Source organism: Neltuma alba, unplaced genomic scaffold, assembly GCF_004799145.2.
Source record: "Neltuma alba isolate B1F8T4 unplaced genomic scaffold, ASM479914v2 tig00013585_pilon, whole genome shotgun sequence".
Classification (NCBI taxonomy): Eukaryota; Viridiplantae; Streptophyta; class Magnoliopsida; order Fabales; family Fabaceae; genus Neltuma; species Neltuma alba.
Genome location: NW_021637782.1, coordinates 18,938 through 37,788, shown reverse-complemented (window position 1 = coordinate 37,788; position 18,851 = coordinate 18,938). Strand labels below are relative to the sequence as shown.

The 18,851-nt window shown below is 35.4% G+C and overlaps 5 protein-coding genes across 5 annotated transcripts; 4 read left to right on the top strand and 1 right to left on the bottom strand.

Moving 5' to 3' along the window:
- The first annotated feature begins 759 nt into the window (after positions 1-759).
- LOC114738349 (tryptophan synthase beta chain 1) lies at positions 760-4,489 on the top strand. Its single transcript, XM_028926384.1, has 5 exons — positions 760-1,126; positions 1,347-1,703; positions 1,910-2,352; positions 2,444-2,538; positions 3,859-4,489. Exons 1-5 carry the CDS (start codon positions 767-769, stop codon positions 4,032-4,034), a joined length of 1,431 nt encoding a protein of 476 aa, XP_028782217.1. The 5' UTR covers positions 760-766; the 3' UTR covers positions 4,035-4,489.
- An 852-nt stretch (positions 4,490-5,341) lies between these two features.
- On the top strand, positions 5,342-12,471 carry LOC114738357 (uncharacterized). Its single transcript, XM_028926391.1, has 8 exons — positions 5,342-5,413; positions 7,538-7,927; positions 8,530-8,670; positions 8,754-9,119; positions 9,809-10,054; positions 10,394-10,486; positions 10,796-10,996; positions 11,749-12,471. The coding sequence occupies exons 1-8, from the start codon at positions 5,342-5,344 to the stop codon at positions 11,962-11,964; spliced, it is 1,725 nt and encodes a 574-aa protein (XP_028782224.1). The 3' UTR covers positions 11,965-12,471.
- Positions 12,472-12,719: 248 nt separating this feature from the next.
- Positions 12,720-15,114, bottom strand: LOC114738352 (protein FATTY ACID EXPORT 6-like). The gene is made up of 3 exons (XM_028926387.1): positions 14,822-15,114; positions 13,969-14,056; positions 12,720-13,208 (listed from the first exon to the last, which is right to left on the bottom strand). Exons 1-3 carry the CDS (start codon positions 15,018-15,020, stop codon positions 13,136-13,138), a joined length of 360 nt encoding a protein of 119 aa, XP_028782220.1. The 5' UTR covers positions 15,021-15,114; the 3' UTR covers positions 12,720-13,135.
- A 1,447-nt stretch (positions 15,115-16,561) lies between these two features.
- On the top strand, positions 16,562-18,022 carry LOC114738355 (uncharacterized). Its single transcript, XM_028926390.1, has 2 exons — positions 16,562-17,060; positions 17,171-18,022. The coding sequence occupies exons 1-2, from the start codon at positions 16,565-16,567 to the stop codon at positions 17,827-17,829; spliced, it is 1,155 nt and encodes a 384-aa protein (XP_028782223.1). The 5' UTR covers positions 16,562-16,564; the 3' UTR covers positions 17,830-18,022.
- Positions 18,023-18,106: 84 nt separating this feature from the next.
- Positions 18,107-18,825, top strand: LOC114738353 (uncharacterized). Its single transcript, XM_028926388.1, has 3 exons — positions 18,107-18,242; positions 18,325-18,423; positions 18,541-18,825. The coding sequence occupies exons 1-3, from the start codon at positions 18,154-18,156 to the stop codon at positions 18,656-18,658; spliced, it is 306 nt and encodes a 101-aa protein (XP_028782221.1). The 5' UTR covers positions 18,107-18,153; the 3' UTR covers positions 18,659-18,825.
- The last annotated feature ends 26 nt before the right edge of the window (positions 18,826-18,851 follow it).

The window sequence follows — 18,851 nt, the reverse complement described above, 5'->3', positions numbered from 1 at the left end:
ATTTTTTATGTGATAAATGAATGTATTTTTATTAGTTAATATAAATAATGTTGTTATGATGTATTAAATCTAAGTCATTGAATGTGGGTCCGATGATAAATATGGTAAGTGGAGAGAAAATGAAAGAGAAAGGCACTCCTCTCCTGAATTTTCTAAAATAAAATAAATGATAATCCAAATCTTATGACAAAAAAAGAAAAAGAAGGTAAAAATGACTGTAAATTTGGATCCAGTAGTTTCTGAATTCAACTTTATACGGTCAGGACTGAAAAACTCAGTTCTATAGTCAGGACAGTCTCCACATTTAGTATAGATATTATATTTTTTTAAGTTAAAAATAAAAGAAAAATGACAAAAATCAAAATAGAAAAAAAAAAAATTACGTACACAGACTGATTTATAAAAATTATCATCAAAACTCATGTTATTGTTGTCAAAAACTCATACTAGTATTGTCATGAGTTCTTATTTGTAATTTTTGTTATTTCAGCAGTATTTTTTTATAATTTTTTTAAAATAAAATAAGAATAAAAAATTAAACTATTTAAAGTAATTTTTAAATATTCACCTGAAATCCTGCCTAATGTTCATTCACTGTAAAATCAGTGCCGCGGGACGCCTGCACAGATGCACATAGATCCGGGCTCTTCGGCTGCTGACTTTCTCCATTAAAACAATTTTTTTTAATAAAAAAAGTAGTAATAAATAATAATCACAACCACTGGTGTATATAATGCAATAACCAAAACCGCTTCTTAAAGCTTCCATGGCTGCCTCCCTTGCAAGCCCTGCTGCTGCTTGCAGACTTCACAAGGACCAATACCCTTCGTTGCATTTTCCTTCCAAATCCCTCAAATTCACTGCTTTCGCTTCTTCTTCCTTCATTGCTAGAACCACCGCTCGAACTTCCTCTTCCGCCTCCTTCGCGTTGACCAGGGACCCCGCCTCTGTTATTCTCATGGATGACCTCATGAAGGATGATAATGGGTCGGTTCAGCTTCAACGACCCGACTCGTTTGGTCGGTTCGGTCAATTTGGCGGCAAGTATGTCCCTGAAACTCTTATGTATGCACTCACTGAGCTCGAGGCTGCGTTCCATTCCCTGGCGGCGGATGAAGAATTCCAGGTGTTTAAGTTTGATTAGAACTATATTTTCGTTGCCAATTGATGAACTTAATTTGGACATCTTCAAGCTCTTTTTCCCCTTTTTATAAATCTCTCATTCCTTAGGGCTTTCCTCTTTATTCAATCATTACATGATTTCAACCATAGAATCCGTAATCCCCACAAGTAGATGATTCGGTAATCTAAGACAATTTTTTTGGACAAAAATTATTGAATTACAGAAAGAACTGAATAGCATTCTGAGAGACTATGTCGGTAGGGAGACTCCTCTTTATTTTGCTGAGAGGTTGACAGAGCATTACAAGCGTCCTAACGGTGAAGGGCCCCGCGTATATCTAAAAAGGGAAGATCTTAACCACACTGGAGCTCACAAAATCAACAATGCAGTTGGCCAAGCTTTGCTTGCCAAGCGACTGGGCAAGAAACGTATTATTGCAGAAACTGGAGCTGGCCAGCATGGAGTTGCCACTGCTACTGTTTGTGCCAGATTTGGGTTAGAGTGCATAATTTATATGGGTGCACAAGACATGGAAAGGCAAGCACTTAATGTCTTCAGAATGCGTCTTCTTGGTGCTGAGGTATGTTAATCTTTATGCTATACATTGCTGATATAATCCTTTTTACCAATTACTATTCAAGCTTAAGTAAGGGTTTCTGACATTGAATTATGCACCTATGCATCTGAAAATTTATGGGGTTTATGCAACCTACTAGCCTAGTTGCCCGATATTGACGTTAAACTTCTATTGGTTGGCCTTGCTAATAATGTGGTTCTGTGACGTAGGTGAGAGCAGTGCATTCTGGGACAGCTACACTGAAGGATGCTACATCAGAAGCTATAAGGGATTGGGTGACCAATGTGGAGACAACTCATTATATTTTGGGTTCAGTTGCTGGGCCGCATCCGTATCCAATGATGGTAAGGGAGTTTCACGCAGTGATTGGCAAGGAAACGAGAAAACAAGCATTGGAGAAATGGGGAGGGAAACCAGATGTGCTAGTAGCATGTGTTGGAGGAGGTTCAAATGCCATGGGACTTTTCCATGAATTCGTTGGTGACAAAGATGTTAAGCTGATTGGAGTGGAGGCTGCTGGTTTTGGTATTGATAGTGGTAAGCATGCAGCAACATTAACAAAAGGAGAAGTTGGGGTTTTGCATGGAGCAATGAGCTATCTGTTGCAGGACGATGATGGCCAAATTATTGAGCCCCACTCTATTAGTGCAGGGTAATTTTCCAGTGCTCCCATATCTGTTTTCTTTTGTCTATGCTGATTTCACTTATTCTAAGTCTGCTTTTTATTCTTTCAACATGCACAGCTTGGACTACCCTGGTGTTGGGCCAGAGCACAGCTTCTTGAAAGATATAGGACGTGCTGAATATTACAGTGTTACTGATGACGAAGCATTGGAAGGTATGACTACTCTGAGATTTTTGCCCTTCACTTTATCCAATATTTAATTATTTCTGACGGAAGGTGAAAATTAGAGTGGTTTTTGAATTTTAAATGTCAAGGAATATGCTTCTTCTTCTTTTTTTTTAATTCTTTCAACAGTGCTGCCTCTCATAAATCTCTTAATACATATGGAGTTGAGCATCATCAGGACTCTTTAGAAAATCAGAGAGTGATCACTTCGGTGTTTGATTTTACTAAAGAAGGAAGAAGAATGTTGATCATAAGTCCTGGTTACCTCAGAGACAAAGATGCAATCAGTTTTAAATAATGTCCATGTTTTGTTAGGAAAATGGTTATATAGACAGTAATACTGTTATGAATCACGATGCATTCCAATTTTACATGAGATGCCCCTGTCTTCCTTTTGACTAGAATAGATTGAGTCAAAAACTGCATACATTGTTGCAGTTTAAGACGATAACAATCTTATGTGCTGAATATTTCTGCAGAAGGAGAGATTTTTTAATTCTGTTTGCAAACAGATTTTCTTAATTATTCTGGAATATTTGAAAATCTTTGCTGAAGGATATGTTTTTATGGCTATATCAAGTTGTTCTATATTGGTTTGATTTACTTCTCAAAGGCCAGGGCTTTTGTTGTTGAATTTCAAGGTAACTAACTAACAATCATGAATAAAACATGGAACCATCTTAAGCATACTTTTTTTATTGGGACTTTTGCTTGCTTTTGCGATTGACTTGAACCATCCATCTTTTGTTGATGAATTCTAGCTAATGTCATTTTGTTCGTTGGATGTATAGATGTTAGTATAACTCTGCAGTAATCAGTTTTGGTCCTGGCGAGAATTGCTTGGGTAGCGTTAACATCTTTTTCCCCTAGTTAAGTAAATAAATAAGCAACCAGCGACGTTGCTTTAACCTAGCACTACCTGAATAGACGAAAATAAATTTCCTAAAGACAGCATATCCTGTACAGTTATTCCAAGTTTCCTGGTGGCTTCATAGTCTGTGAAAGCCGCAAACAAACCCGATCTTTGTTAGAATAGTCTGAAGCGGTATTTTTCATTTTCAATGAAGCTATTCCATTCTGTGGTCAGAAACTGTTGCTTTTCCGCCACTTGTGACTTATCTCTATCTACTAACAGAATCACTGCTATTTTGAAAATCAGACGTATTCATGTACAATACAATACTCAAATTGCGTTGATACACTATTTTTTTTATTATATTACAATGTCCGCGTTGTGTTGTATCCTATAACCTTATCAATATCTGTCTTTTAGTGTCGTTTAAGGATCCGTTGCTGTGATATTTGCAGCATTCAAGAGAGTGTCCAGACTAGAAGGCATAATCCCAGCATTGGAGACATCTCATGCTCTTGCTTACCTCGAAAAGCTCTGCCCATCTCTTCCGGATGGAACTAAGGTTGTCCTTAACTGCAGCGGCCGAGGTGACAAGGACGTTCAAACTGCCATCAAGTATCTCAAAGTATGAAGCTGATGGAGAAATTCTTGAATAGACCCAGTTCATAGAAAATGTCGTAAACCAAGCTGATTTACAAAGGAACACATAAACATGTCAAAGCTCAATCTCACTGATATGTGTTTGGCTGCATGTTTGTGTGTGTGTAGTTGGGTTGGTCTATATTTACTTTTTGTCAATCAAGTCTACTTCAAGAGTTCTTCAAGGCGGTGGTCCTTTTTTTTTTTTTTTTCCCTTCCCCGCTAGGACTTGTCAGAGTATGGGTTTTAGGAGAGCTAGTATTTGCTTGGGAATGTCATGTGATGAGTTTTGTAACAAGGCTTGTTTCTGCTTTTGCATCTGTATTTTTCTTTCCTTTTCCTTTCTCCCCTTTCTTTTGGTTGCCCAATGATGTGACGTTGTAAAGATCAAAGAGTTGCGTTATCTGTTTATTTTTGTATTAATGAAAAGAGGGCAATTTTGAATAATGAATGGAAAATTTTTATTTCTGTCAATATTATAATTATGTGGATTAATCAATGGAAATTGATCTATCAAATTCTTTTAAAGGGATGCGTTTTTTGATAAGTAACAAATAACGCGAATATATTTTAAATTTTATGCATATTTTTTACCAAACATTTGAAAATATAATTATTAATTAGACGAACAGTCAGATTCCGCTTATACAGACCTAGTTTTTTTAAGAGGGCCATTTTGATGGTTAAATGAATGGTCCAAGAACGAACAAGAGGATTGAAACAAATGGCCCAAGAAAAACCAACAAAAGATTAGTTTAATAATACAAGACTTCGTTAGATTTTTTTTTATTTTGAGTTTTAAGTTCGAGTTTTAGAGAAGACATTTTTCCAGAGAGGAGAAGCCATGAACCTCCAACCAAATTAGCAGGATGATAATATTAAAAAAAAAACCCAAGAAAAAAATAGCGTGTATTTTGATAAAAGAAAAAATTGTTATAAAAAAAGAACAAAATTAATGTGTATTATAAAGACCGCTCAATTTATCAGAGCCTGGTTTTTGATCTAGGGACCTGTGGATTATGAGCCCACCACGCTTCTGTTGTGCCACTCTGATTGATAAAATTACAATTGATTTTAATTTTATATATTTATATCTGTTAGGAGATCTATTGCAGATGATGCCAATTTTATCATTGTCACGGGTTCAAGTGAGAAGCGCATCGTTCATTATTATTCATATGTGTATGACGTGTGTTCATTATAACGTCTCCAATGTTCAATATTAGGTTGCATCACAATTGATTTTTTTCCTTATAAGTTATCGCTTTCTTTGTCTATTAATTATCAGAGGAGATAATGATGGCAAGGAATTTGGTGTTGCAAATCTGCAATGGCACAAAGCTGCCATGGATTGATTTGGATTGTTCCCCAGTTGGACCACGCATTTTTACCTGCTGGGAGAGGTGTGCTTTTGTTTTTGTTGAATTGATGTCATATCTCTTATTAGTGTTTGTTTAGATTTTTAAAAGTACTTATTAATATAATTTGAGATAAAACTCTTTTTACGAATCATTATTAAAAAACTACTTTTAAAATATTTTTACCGTTATTACAAGCAAGTTTTTGTGATTTGTTTGGTATGAAAGAAATGGAGAGAAGAGGAGAGAAACGAAAATTTTAATGAACTCAATTTTTAAAAATAAGAAAAGTAAGATTTTAATATTTTAATGAAGTGAAGATGTAAGATAAGATGATAATAAAATTCAATTAAAAGTTTTTAATCCCATTTTTTAATTTTTTTAAATTAAGTTCATTAAAATTTGTTCTTCCTCACATTTCTTTCATTTTCCTCATAGCAAACAGATCCTAAAGGATTTATCAAATGTGCCCGAGGACTCTACTTAAATACATCTCGCATTTTGCGCCACACGCAGACAGAATATACTTGTAAATCTGGAATATTCTATGTCTAATCATCATTATCCTTATTTGAAGAAGCATCCCCTTATGAGTTGAATTTTATTTTTTTAATTTTTTTTCATTTGTGAACATTATTAGAGAACGTCATTTAAGTACTAATATTTAATTTAATAATACTTAAATTCTTTTAAAAAATTATTAGAAATGAATTTTAAATATTAATTTACATAATTATAGATGGCAAAAAAATTGCCTAATTATAAACATAAAAGTCTTAAAAAACATTTAAAAATTTTCAATAATTTATTGAATCAATCAGAAGGACTAAAAATATTCGCTGACATTATTTTTTCAACGGTTAGGTAAACTTTTTTGTTTTGTTTTGTTTTATCCAAACTTTGCGACCCAGACAACGCCAACTCTTATGGATAAATTTGGCAAAATTCATGAATATTATTATGTACTAGTTTGATTCTAAATGTAAGTCATTTATAGAATGAAATTTTTATTTTAATTATAAGTGATTTGTAGTATATTTAATACTTATTTTTTAATTTAATTTTTATTGGAAAGAAAGAAAGAATAAAAATATAAGAGAATAATTCGTAAATATAATGAGAAATTTTTTTAATAAAGATAAAATTAAAATATTGTGTCATATATTTCTAAATATGTACTCCTCTAACCTTATTTATAAGAGAGAGAGATAAACTTTTTATATAAATTTACAATGTTACTGTTTATCTATTATTGTGTTTAATTTGTTCTTATGAAGCATGTTATATATTAAATAAAAAAATAAGAATTATTAAATTTTAAATAAAAATTAATAAAATTTAAGATTTTTAATGATTTGTATAAAATATATTGAAAGTGATTTATAAATAGAGAAGAAGAGTATAAATATATTACAACTTATTTATATTAATAATAATTAGAGTGGTTTGTGAAACTTCTTCTCGGCTCACGTGCCTTTAGTTTTATAGTTTTATTTAAGGGAGAATTAAAATAAAAACTAAAAATTATTAAAAAATCTTAATAACAATCTAATCCAAACTTTACTGGCTCTCACATCCACCGTGACCACGTTGCGCGAGGTATCGGCCATTCAACGATAATAAAGGGAAAGTTTTCATGGGATGGTCCGCCTTTATGAGATTCGTAAAAATAATTTATAAAAATAAGTCAAATATTCTTATTAATTAGAAACATTTGAACTGAAGTATCAATACTTTCTATACATAAAATCTTGCAGAGTATTTACACATTTGATGTATATAAATATATAATTAATAAAATTTTTGAACAAATACTTTTAGCTGGTTTTCTCAAGATTAAATTCAATATTTTGCTAAATTAAGAAGTTCAATAACTTTTATTTATAATTTCAAATAGGAATAAATAGTAGTATTTTAGAAAATTATTCGTTATTAAAAAGTAAAATGACAATTGATTTTTAGATAAATTTTTAAATTAACTTTTTGTGATAAATTTTGCAAGATTTTTTTACATCGGATTCGTTGATAACTTTAATTTTCCTTCAAAAAGAAAGACAGAATTACATGTCGGCTTTTGATTTGTGTGTCGAAAATAGCTCTTCATCATCAGACCATTTTTCTGGGTAGCTTTCTCTAGAATGAAGGAGTCCAAAACCAACCAACCAAAGTCTCTTCCTTTTCCTCTGGGTCTCTCTTTTCCATGGCTTCCTCTGCATCTTCTTCTTCGCTCCTGAAGCTAATTTACATAGCCATAATCCTCACATCGCTTTTGAGCCTGCAAGTTTGGTCCTTCAAGTCCCCATTTCACCCGCAAGACTTGCTTCCTCTGTTGCCCAGACAGGTGTCCTGGCCTATCCTCAACTCCCTCCACAATGCCGTCGATCTTCTTCCGTCATTCGTCGGCGCCGTTTCGTCCCCCGAAAATGCCCTGGAGTGGAAGGGCTCGTGCTTCTCCGAGAACAGGGCTTGGATGGAGTTTCACAACGATAGCGGCACCGAATTCGGTGGCGGAACACTTCATATCAAGGTTGACTTCTGAGTTCGCTACTCTACTTCACTGTAAACTTCGATCATTCTTCTCAGTTTGGTACTCAGTACAGCACTGCAATCGATTATTGCCACATACTTAAACTCAAAAGCACGCATGAGTTTTGATCATGGTGAAATGTTAGTAGTAATAGATCTTTCTTGACGACAATTTGGACAACTTTAATTTTGTGGGTGGTGTTAGAATGAGTGCTATTTCAATGGAGATAGAATATAAGCGATTGTCCAAACTTCATTTTGCTGAATCCAAGGGTTTGAAAGTGAGAGATGATTAAACTTTTAATCCATTGATGGATTCTGAACTTCGTGGTTTTTCCAATTATGGGTTCGTTTTAGTGTTCTTGGCATTATAGCTTACTAGTTTAACTTCTTTAACTCTTCTCTTTTCATCTGTTTATTATCGTTATTATATCATGAAGCTATTTCTGTTGACTAACGAAATAGTAGAGACATTTTAGACTTCTGATCAAGTGGATGTCATTGTTTGGCTTGCTATTCCATATTTTCTGCGCACACACGCCGTTTTCTTATCGACTTCGGCTTTAGAGGAAACTGCTGATGAGTATTTGTGTGCTCATCCAGGTTAGCAAAGCTCATAGTTGGACATGTATTGATCTTTATGTCTTTGCGACCCCATATCGTGTAACATGGGATTATTATTTCCTATCCCGGGAGCATACACTAAATTTCAAAGAATGGGAAGGGAAAGCAGAGTATGAGTATGTAAGTGGCCTTAATCAGACCATACTTTAGTTCAGTGTTAAATAATGCTTATTCACTTTTGGGAATTTTTACTCTGAAATTAGGTCAAAAATAGAGGGGTTTCAATTTTCCTCATGAAAGCTGGAATGTTTGGGACCCTTAGAGCACTTTGGGATGTCTTCCCCTTATTTACAAATACTGGGTGGGGTGAGAAGGCAAATCTTGGATTTTTGAATAAGCACATGGGAGCTTCTTTTGTTGCACGCCCTGAGCCATGGGTTACAAATGTCAGTGCTGATGACATTCACTATGGAGATTTCCTTGCGGTTTCAAAAATTCGAGGCCGCTGGGGTGCATTTGAGACTCTGGAGAAGTGGGTCAGTGGAGCATATGCTGGTCACACTGCCGTTTGCTTAAGGGATTCTGATGGAAAGCTCTGGGTTGGGGAGTCAGGACACGAAAACGAAAAGGTAAATACTTTTTTGATCTTTAGGTAAGCAACATAAAAGAACTTGCGTTGAAAGAGACTACCACATACTGTAACACTTTTCTTGTATTTGAGGACTGATTTATTATATTTCATAGACATAGAAATCCTTGATATGTTCATAAAAGTAGTCGTGCACCATCCTGAATTGTGAGAACAGATGCTTTTTAGTTGTTTTTGTTCTTAATATTTCAAATCAATTGCATTTGTTATCTTCCAAAACACCCCTTTTCAAAAGAAAAAAGAATTTATTGCTGTGATCCATTTCTTTTTCCAGTGTCTTTATGCTTCTTTCCTCCCTGTGTAGCATGGCCACTGCAGAAAGCAGTCTTTTTTTTCTTTTTTTCTTGAATGCTATAGCTACTTTACCTTCATTTCAGTGCAAGACAAGCTTCACAGATCTGCTTCTACCATGGTATTACGTTTTCTGATTTTTTTAACCTGCCTCATCTTGCATAAAGCTCAAACCTCAGAGTATTAATAGGTTTCATCTGGTTTGAAATATGACTAATATATATCTTGGTGACATGAATGGATTTTCCTTTATGATAAATGTCTCATATTGCTAGTTTGACCATTTGAAAGTACGTTAGCCAGTCAAGCTCTTTGGTTGATACATTTGCAAGTAGTTAACTCCATCATTTTTTTTATTTTTTATATTTTTGTTTACAGGGAGAAGATATTATTGCTATATTACCGTGGGAGGAATGGTGGGAATTTGAAGTGAATAAAGACGATGCCAACCCTCATATTGCCCTTCTTCCTTTGCACCCTGACATGCGTGCCAAGTTTAATGAAACTGCTGCATGGGAGTATGCTCGAAGCATGGATGGCAAGCCATACGGTTACCATAACATGATTTTCAGCTGGATAGACACGATAAGTGGGAACTATCCTCCCCCCTTGGATGCTCATTTGGTATCAATCTTAACTGATGTTTTAAATTCTAAGTTTACTTAAACATTCAATGTAGCACTCTTGAGATATTGGCCTGTAAGCCAAGACTTATCAACCATGGACTTCTATTATTTCAGAAATAAAATGAAAATAACCATATTGGTGCTCTTGTCACAGTTTCCGTATGACATTAAGCTAGTCGATGAATATTCAATTTCCTTCCTCATGTATAGCATTATCAAGTTGACATAGTTCCATGAATAATTGCTTGTTTGTCAGTGAAAAAGCAACGCTGATGGGAATGATCTTACTTGACTGATTTTGATAAAGCTTGTGATCATTAGCTGTGTTATTCTGTAGGTTGCTTCCGTTATGACAGTATGGAATCAGATCCAACCTGAATATGCTGCCAACATGTGGAATGAAGCCTTGAACAAACGACTTGGAACTAAAGTATGCTAGAATCTTATCTCAGTTTTACGCTGATTGCTGAACTTTTTAGGCACGGGAATAGTGTACACTTAATCAATGCCCTCTAATTGATAGGATGAGATGCTTCTTACCCATTGCATTGATAAGTAACACAAATTGGTAATTGTTACCCATCATGACATATATTACCAATTATTTAGGGCATCTGAAATGAGTACCTTTGATATAATTGCCATCTGTATCTCTATGTAGTGACTGCTTTCTGATTATCTGGAATCTTACAATTCATTAGAAATGTGTCAATGACATGACTTTTCTGTGGTTCTATAGGGACTTTCCCTCCCTGAAATATTAGTAGAAGTTGAAAAGCGAGGATCATCATTTGCTGAACTGATGACTATTCCAGAACAGGATGACTGGATTTACAGTGATGGGAAGTCAACTTCCTGTATCGCTTTCATTCTAGAAATGTACAAGGAAGCTGGATTGTTTGATCCAATTGCTAGCTCTATTCAGGTGACAGAGTTTACGGTGAGTTAACGTGGGATGGTTTGGTAATTTCAAACATATCTCTTTCCAGTAACTTGACACATTTGTGTTTGGTTGTTCGGATAAAAACAATTACGGGCTCTTAGATGGCTGCTGTCACATTTTGTACTGACACCATGCTGCTTTAGCTACCTTCCAGAAGTGTCATAATTAGGTTATTTGAGTTATGGAGAACTTTAGTCAAGAGACTTAAGTGAAGGATACGGTCACTAGACATACCTCGACATATGCTTGCAAAGATATGTTAATGAAATAGCTTGCTCATTTCATAGTGTTTCAATTCTTGATGCTCCATATTATGCAAAAGGGTGAGGGCTATTGCATGATGCATAGATAATGGTGCACTGAAGAGCCTCCCTTTTTATTGTGTTACTATAAAGGGAGTACAGTTTATTGTTGATAGTCATAGAGCCCAATGGTATTGTGCAATTCATGTCACCAAACCTCATTTAGTGCGACATGGCTGCTTGTTACTGTGAGGGTTGTCCTTAGACTTTGCTTGAGACTATTACTTGTCTGGTTTATTCTTTTTATTTCAGTTTGTTATATCTATGATTTTACTCCCATGGTACTTTTGACGGGAACTGAGTGCCAACTGATGATCTTACCATTGTAATTTTCAATAATCACCAATGTAATCTTTAAGTTACATTGCATATGCCTTATGACTTGGTTGAAGAACTTGTTTGTAGTAGTTGCTGCAATTAAAGCTTATTTGTGTGCTATAATTGCAGATAAAAGACGCTTACATACTCAACTTTTTCGAGGATAATTCAAGTCGCTTGCCAAAATGGTGCAACAGCGAAGACACTGTGAAGCTGCCATATTGTCAGATTAAAGGGAAGTATAGAATGGAACTGCCTGGATACAACAGCGTGCAACCATATCCTCATATGAATGAACGGTGCCCTTCGCTGCCTCCAAAGTACCTTAGATCAGAGAACTGTTAGATGCTCCCAATTCTTTCCACCTCCCTTGGGGTTGATTGATTGTTTCATCAGATCATTGTTCCTCTAGAATTTTTGGACAGTGTAGAGTTTGGATCTTCGACATCTTTGTCTTCTGTTCTTTTCTCATCAATTTCAAAGAGAGATAGACAAAGAATATATAGAACTCACTTAAGTGGTGGGGTCTATTTGAATGTGTGGAACTCATTTGTGTGATGGGTTCTATATAGTTATGTCTATTTCATTTTGAAACTGAGAGTGGGATAAAAAGAATAGAGAGGATCCAAGGTCTAGTTTATATGCATGATTTTAGAAAAAATGCAAATTTAGTTGAACAATAAATTTTATCAAATCATGCACGTCATTCGATTTATCGTTGTAGCTAGATTAAACATGATGTAAATAGATGGGATGTGAAAACTTGTATCATATGAAACCCATATTTCATGTATTGACTCTTCATATTTCCGTTCGAGCATTCCAGCTTTGGTAGCCATTGAGCGAAGCCCAGAAATATTTCTCGCCATGATAGCTTGTGAACACAAATTTACTGATTTTAATTTTTTTTTTACCTGCAAAAGTTAATCATCGTTCAATTAGTTCCTCTTTTGTTTTTTTTAATACAAATGATCACTGTTGGATTCTTGTACAATTCGCGTCAACTTGTTGAACATCGAAACTTATATTCATACGACGAAACTAAACCTCAACACTTGGGAAGACATACTTATGATCATCAGAGAATCAAAGTCAACCTGTGATTAGCACAGATTTTTACATCAGTGCTAAGAAATGAAATTGAAATCAAAATCAATCGTCTTATATTCCACGCAACCTCAATGATATATTAAGAGGAAAATGGAGACGAGAATCTCCTTAAAGGGTATCAGCTCTCGTGTAGAAAATCCTTAAAGAAAATATCACAGACAAGCAGAACCATATCAGATCCATTATCATGGGACTCACGTCTAAAATTGCTTATGCGTATTTCATATAGGACCTGCCTATGGATCTAAACTCAAGTAATAATGGTCATGGTCTAGCCAAGTGAGTGAACAACTAATAAGTTACTTTATACGTGTAAGGACAAGTAAGCAAACAACAATCTCAAGTTCCACACCGATGCCAACAATAATGCAAATACTGTTATGTAGATCACAGAAAGAGGAGCTAGTTATTCGGACTTGGCAGGGAGATGGTTGCCGCCAGTTGCCAGTTTGAACAGATAAAACCCAGTCATGAGAGCACTGCAATTAAAAAAAAAAAAAAAAAAAAACAACAACAACAACAAATTGTATTAGCTTAGAAATGACGTTAAGTAGCAAAGAAGTCTATATGTCGTTTTCCTATTAGAAAACACACTATATCGATCACGAATATCTAAAGGCATTCACTTAAATCTTGTTCAACAACATAACACCATACAATTTCAACTATGAACCAGTGATGTGAATTGTCACTCGCCTCAACACCTAAGGCTGAGTTATTTGTGCTCCATGAATCATGACTACCTGTGAGCAAACTGTTCCTAGAAGCTTAGCATCAAATGGAGCATGAGCTTGTGCCCAAAGTTGTTTAATTTTACATACGAGAAACCAAAAAGTCTGAGTGCAAGAATGCTAGCTTATAAATATCAACTAGAGAAACTGATTACATAATCAACAAGAAGTTCTGAAATGACGATAAGACTTCAACTCAGCAAGGTTTTACAGAGGCTTAGCATTGACTGAAGCTGTAGAAATCAACACTATAGCCCAACCTTTTTTTTTCAAAAAAAACTACTCATTTCCATTCTCTCCTCTTTCTCCTTGTGCAAATCCACATATGAAAATAGAATTTCTCATAATGTTGCGACACTTTCACAAATTTACTCTGACAAGAAAGTAAAAATAACCCGATATTCTCAACTAACATGGTATTGATTGGTGCTGGGACGGGCATTGCCTTAATATATAGACATGAAGATTAAAAATTAAGGTGGTGGATATTAAGCTATAATTAGCTTACCTTATCCCTGCAACAAGACCAGCAGGCATGAACTTTGAAGTTTGCAGGTAACGCTGTCCCATGACCCAAGTGAGTATAGCTGCGCAAACTGTTATTCATAACAAAAAAGCTAATTAGATTATTAGAAAGTGTATGAAGATGACGACCACAATTATAGAGACATCACTACAATGGATCGAAAGTTATGATGGATTCTTCCATCCCATTCCATTTTCACTTTCCTCTTTGCTTCCCACTTCCTCTACCAAGCATACCATAAATTGTGATCCGTCATGAATGTCTTTGATCACAAATGACATGATCTAAGAATCACAAACCCTGACACCTACGCGAGACACGACAAAGAACAGAAAAGGACAAAATATAATTTGAAGCGTAGCGTTGGATATAAGCGTCAGATACATATGACTTATGAGCGATTTTCAAATATAGTTTTTTCAACACCAGATGAAGCTGCGCTCTTATCGTTGCCAAAGATGCATCACAAAACATTTTTAAAAAAAATTCATTAAATCACGGTTAAAGTATCTCGAGATAGTGACAGAAAAAGGCAAATAAGCAAGAATTACATCGAACTCAATCTATCTTTAACCAACGCTCTGTCTCTGTTATTCATTCAAGCACTTAACGAGTCCCTTTACTAACTATCCATTTACCACCGTGTTAATTTAGATCCTCTTGGAGGTTAGAAGCTTTTAAGCCTTCATGGCATTTAGTAGAAACACAAAACAGGGTAAAATTGACCCTAAGTGCACGGATGAAGAGAACTTCATTCAGAGACAGAATTAAGAACCAGAACCAAGTCAATCACTGAACTGGAATCAAAATAAGCATTTCTTAAAAACAACCGTACCCGTCTCAAGAATCAAAGCAAAGTACGAGTTCTTTCTCTTTTCAAAGGCTTTGAGACTCAGATAACCAGCGATGATGAGCAACAAACCAGTACCTACGCCTCCACCCAGAGAAGCAATGCTTCCCTTTCTGAAATATCCGAAGAGTCCTCCACCCACCAAGAGCAACCCATACGGAATCGTGAAGCAGAAATCGTGCATTTTCTTCGGATGGGATTTTCCGGGCAAAATCAGATTCTCCAAATCAGACAGAATGAGACTCGGGAGTTTCGTTCCCAGATCAAATAATCAAAATCTGTAATTTCGTCAACTGTGGACCAAGTGGCGTGTGGAGTACCACGGGCCAAATTGCATTCCAAGTTTACCCCTGGACTATCGTCTAATCTCGATATTGTCCTCAGCCAATGCCTCGTCCGGTTCAATCCAATTGCTGATTCTAATTATTTAGAAAAATTACTGAAAAGTTTGTTAAAAAATTTATTATTCTTATCTAAGAATTTAAATAATATAATTCATATTTTATATGGGCATTCATCATGTTAAAAAGACCTTTTAAATTCAAAATTTTATTACGTTATAGCATAGAAAAATCTTCATGGAGCTGAAAGTTAAGTTAACACAAATGATAACATATTTATTGATTTATTAAAAAATAACATTTACCTAAAAAAGCCTTAATTACGTGCCACCTTGCTTGGGGAGTTTATCTTCGCCCCAAGTATCCTTTTCCCTAACTTGGAAGCATTCCAAGTATTCTAATCAAACAAATATGATGTTTGAAAAGTTCATATTTCACCCATTTATTTTATCAAAGTCTTTTTTTTTGTACAGTTCATATGTAAAATTTAAATTAAAAATTTCAATTCAAACTTGAAGCATGAAGAACATTGCAAAAAGAAAAAATTAAAAGAAGATTCTAAACGAATATCATATTCAAGAGTTAATGTAAGTTTTGACCCTAAAATTTAGATCTGTTTTGGTTTTGATCTTTTAAATTTTAATCATGTAGTTTTAGTCTTTCAAATTTAGTCCATCTTAAAATGTCATTTCTTAAAAATATAACGATGTTAAAATTTTCTGAAATGTCATGAATAATGTTAAAATGACGATATATACTCATTAGATAATGCTTAGATGAATTTTGTGTAGATAACATATTACACAAAGGGAATGTGTTCTTAGAAAACAACACAGTGAATCGCTCCTCAAATGAATAACGAAGAAAAGAAGTGACTAAACAATTACATTTTGAGGACATATTCTTTATTTTTTCCCCCTTTATATTATCTACAAAAGATCCAATCAGGTGTTATATGATGAGTCTACATTATCATTTTAACATCATGGTATTTTAGCATATTTTAATACCACTACACTTCTAAAAACTAATATTTTAAAATAGATTAAATTTTAAAAACTAAAATCATGTATTTTAAATTTGAGAGATTAAAATTAAAATAAGTCTAAATTTCAAGAATCAAAAATAGGATTAAACCAACGGTTTATTTAAAATGACATGACCTTCTCCCATGACGGTAAGGATCTCTACAAAAGGGACCACCGTTGCGTTCTACGGATTCTGATTATGTGGCGCGACATGGACGTTCGATCTCCTTGACGGCTAAGATGTTTTTTTCAGGCCAAAGGACGGCTAAGATTAAAAACATCCCAAACTGTGTGATTTCGGACCCGGCGCCGGGATGCTCAGGCAGGCGCTTCCGTACGCGCTATTTTCTTCCCAGATAATGGCGTATCCGAGCGTCCTGATCCGATCCAATACCCGGTTCTCTTTCGCCCTCTTCAATGCTGCACACCAAACGAAACCCCTTCTTCTTCGAACCCTAATCATGTCGACATCGCAGATCAAATCCAAGAGACCCATCTGCCCATCATGTTCTAAACCCACCCGAACATGCCTGTGCTCTCGGATTCTGACCTCCGGCATCGACAATGCGGTAAGCGTAACCATTCTGCAACACTCGCTAGAGAGCAAGCACCCTCTTAACTCTACTAGGATTGCCAGACTAGGTCTCAGGAATCTCAATGTAGTGACTGTTTCAGATGTTAATTTCGAAGCTCGGTTCTTGATTCGGTTGATGAAAAGTGATTCTGAATCGGGTTTGGTTGGAAATGGTTCGGATAGTTTGACTTTTCATCAAGCTTCGGAAGTTAAAGGCACAGAGAATTCAGTGGATGAACATGCTAGTTCGTCCGATTCCAAGAAAGAAAGTGAACCTGGAAGTTTACCCTTATTAAATAGTGCTGGAAAATGCAATTTGCAAAATGATACTGGGGCTATGAAAAGCTCTCTACTTTGTACTGTGAGTGTAAATTATGGGGTTGATTCAAAGTCAGTGTCAATGATTGTGTAGAGAAGCATGATAATGCTGAGATAGATCAAAATACTGGAGATTCTGCTATTACTGTAGTTATTGGGAAACATGGTTGTATTAATTATCTGTCTCATATATGGAGGTCCCTAACTCAACCCAAAAAGCCCAGCTTTATCAACATACTCTCTTGTCCGGAAGCTTGTGAATCGCTCAAAAAAGGGTTCATGGTGAAGAAGTTGCGGAGGAAGTTAGAGGGAAGCAGTAATCTGCAAGATGATGAAGAATGTGAATTTGAACTTGAAGTTCCTCCTGGATCAGTACTACTATTTCCTTCCGAAACAGCTGTGGATATCACTGACCTTGATGCTATTGGTTTTGAGATAAAGAATTTGATTGTCTTAGATGGAACATGGGCTAAGGCAAAAAGAGTTTACAGTGAAAATCCCTGGCTGAACATTTTGCCCCATATAAAGCTGAAGGTGAACAAGATGAGCTTGTATAATGAAGTAAGGCGTGAGCCTAAAGATGGCTACTTGTCCACCATTGAGAGCATTGTCCATGCCTTGAAGGCATTAGGGGAGAATCATGAGGGCCTGGATAATCTTTTGGATGCTTTTGAATCCATGGTTGGATATCAAAGGCGGTTTAAAGAGGAGAGGCTCACCAAACGATCCTAAGTTTGAAACCTACCTTTCTCAGAGGCACGCAGATATACGAGACAAGCAAAATATACTGTCCTGATACACGTTCAAGTGGCATGCAGTATTCAATGACTGTTCTGTCAAGCACATCATCCACTTGGCGAATTCTGCTCCCTTTTTGAGATAATGGTGCTTCATTCATACCTTTCTTCTTCACTTGATCTGACAACTTGGTGTAATCAACGCCAGTAATGGATTGAGAAACTTTATGGCAGTAAGACAAGAACCATGAAATTCTGCATAATTTGGGTACCTAGTTTCTGTATCAACAACTTTAGTATTATTCTCATACTGGCATGAATGTGGGACAGCACATTACGTGAAGATGGATATGACATTGCAAAATATATCATTTTTCAGTGTGATTTATATCTCATGGTGTCTAATATGTAAGATATATACAGCTCCTTGGGTTTCGTTTGAAGAACTTCTTTCCTACCTCAGTGCTCACTTGTTTGATTCATTTTTTAGCGCTGATTTACAGGAGGGAACCAAGATTGGAAAACCCAATCTGGGCATCTCAGCCTTCCTCAATCCTTTATTCCTGTGCTTTTGCTGTTTGATTATTGGGTCTGGTTCTTGTTCAAACTTAATGACAACCATGGAATGGGTAGTGCCATAGTTGTCTTTCTTAAACCAATGATACTCATTGTTTGTTTTTGTTTGGTTCTTTCTGTTTTGTTTCAGCTCCCCGTTTTCAGTTGGTTTTCCAGGTTCTTCATCTCCAGCGAATTACTTTCTTAGGCCGAGGCATTGCAAGTTGAAGTCTCACGGAGTTCCTGGCTGGCAAGAAAAAAAAATGTGAAATTTGCTTAAAGACTGAGTGCAAATTTTTTTTTTTTTGAGTTGTCTAAAATTTACCTATAATTATATATAAAAGACATGGAATTAATAATACATAAATTGCACACCTTCAAAAAGACTAGACTCTTAAATATTTTAATAAATTTTTTTCAGCTAACAATAGAAGGTTTTTCAACAATTTTTTCTGAAAATTT

What these genes read in the sequence shown, in the direction of transcription:
- LOC114738355 (XM_028926390.1), top strand. Translation starts at nt 16,565, where the DNA reads ATGGCGTATCCGAGCGTCCTGATCCGATCCAATACCCGGTTCTCTTTC. An exon ending in GAAAGAAAGTGAACCTGGAA is followed by an intron (nt 17,061 to 17,170) that starts GTTTACCCTTAT and finishes GTTGATTCAAAG; the next exon opens with TCAGTGTCAATGATTGTGTA.
- LOC114738352 (XM_028926387.1), bottom strand. Translation starts at nt 15,020, where the DNA reads ATGCACGATTTCTGCTTCACGATTCCGTATGGGTTGCTCTTGGTGGGT. An exon ending in TGCTTTGATTCTTGAGACGG is followed by an intron (nt 14,057 to 14,821) that starts GTACGGTTGTTT and finishes TATGAATAACAG; the next exon opens with TTTGCGCAGCTATACTCACT. An exon ending in GGTCTTGTTGCAGGGATAAG is followed by an intron (nt 13,209 to 13,968) that starts GTAAGCTAATTA and finishes TTTTAATTGCAG; the next exon opens with TGCTCTCATGACTGGGTTTT.
- LOC114738349 (XM_028926384.1), top strand. Translation starts at nt 767, where the DNA reads ATGGCTGCCTCCCTTGCAAGCCCTGCTGCTGCTTGCAGACTTCACAAG. An exon ending in CGGCGGATGAAGAATTCCAG is followed by an intron (nt 1,127 to 1,346) that starts GTGTTTAAGTTT and finishes ATTGAATTACAG; the next exon opens with AAAGAACTGAATAGCATTCT. An exon ending in CCCCACTCTATTAGTGCAGG is followed by an intron (nt 2,353 to 2,443) that starts GTAATTTTCCAG and finishes CAACATGCACAG; the next exon opens with CTTGGACTACCCTGGTGTTG.
- LOC114738353 (XM_028926388.1), top strand. Translation starts at nt 18,154, where the DNA reads ATGTGGGACAGCACATTACGTGAAGATGGATATGACATTGCAAAATAT. An exon ending in TATCTCATGGTGTCTAATAT is followed by an intron (nt 18,243 to 18,324) that starts GTAAGATATATA and finishes TTCATTTTTTAG; the next exon opens with CGCTGATTTACAGGAGGGAA. An exon ending in TTTTGCTGTTTGATTATTGG is followed by an intron (nt 18,424 to 18,540) that starts GTCTGGTTCTTG and finishes GTTTTGTTTCAG; the next exon opens with CTCCCCGTTTTCAGTTGGTT.
- LOC114738357 (XM_028926391.1), top strand. Translation starts at nt 5,342, where the DNA reads ATGGCAAGGAATTTGGTGTTGCAAATCTGCAATGGCACAAAGCTGCCA. An exon ending in ACAAACGACTTGGAACTAAA is followed by an intron (nt 10,487 to 10,795) that starts GTATGCTAGAAT and finishes GTGGTTCTATAG; the next exon opens with GGACTTTCCCTCCCTGAAAT. An exon ending in TTCAGGTGACAGAGTTTACG is followed by an intron (nt 10,997 to 11,748) that starts GTGAGTTAACGT and finishes CTATAATTGCAG; the next exon opens with ATAAAAGACGCTTACATACT.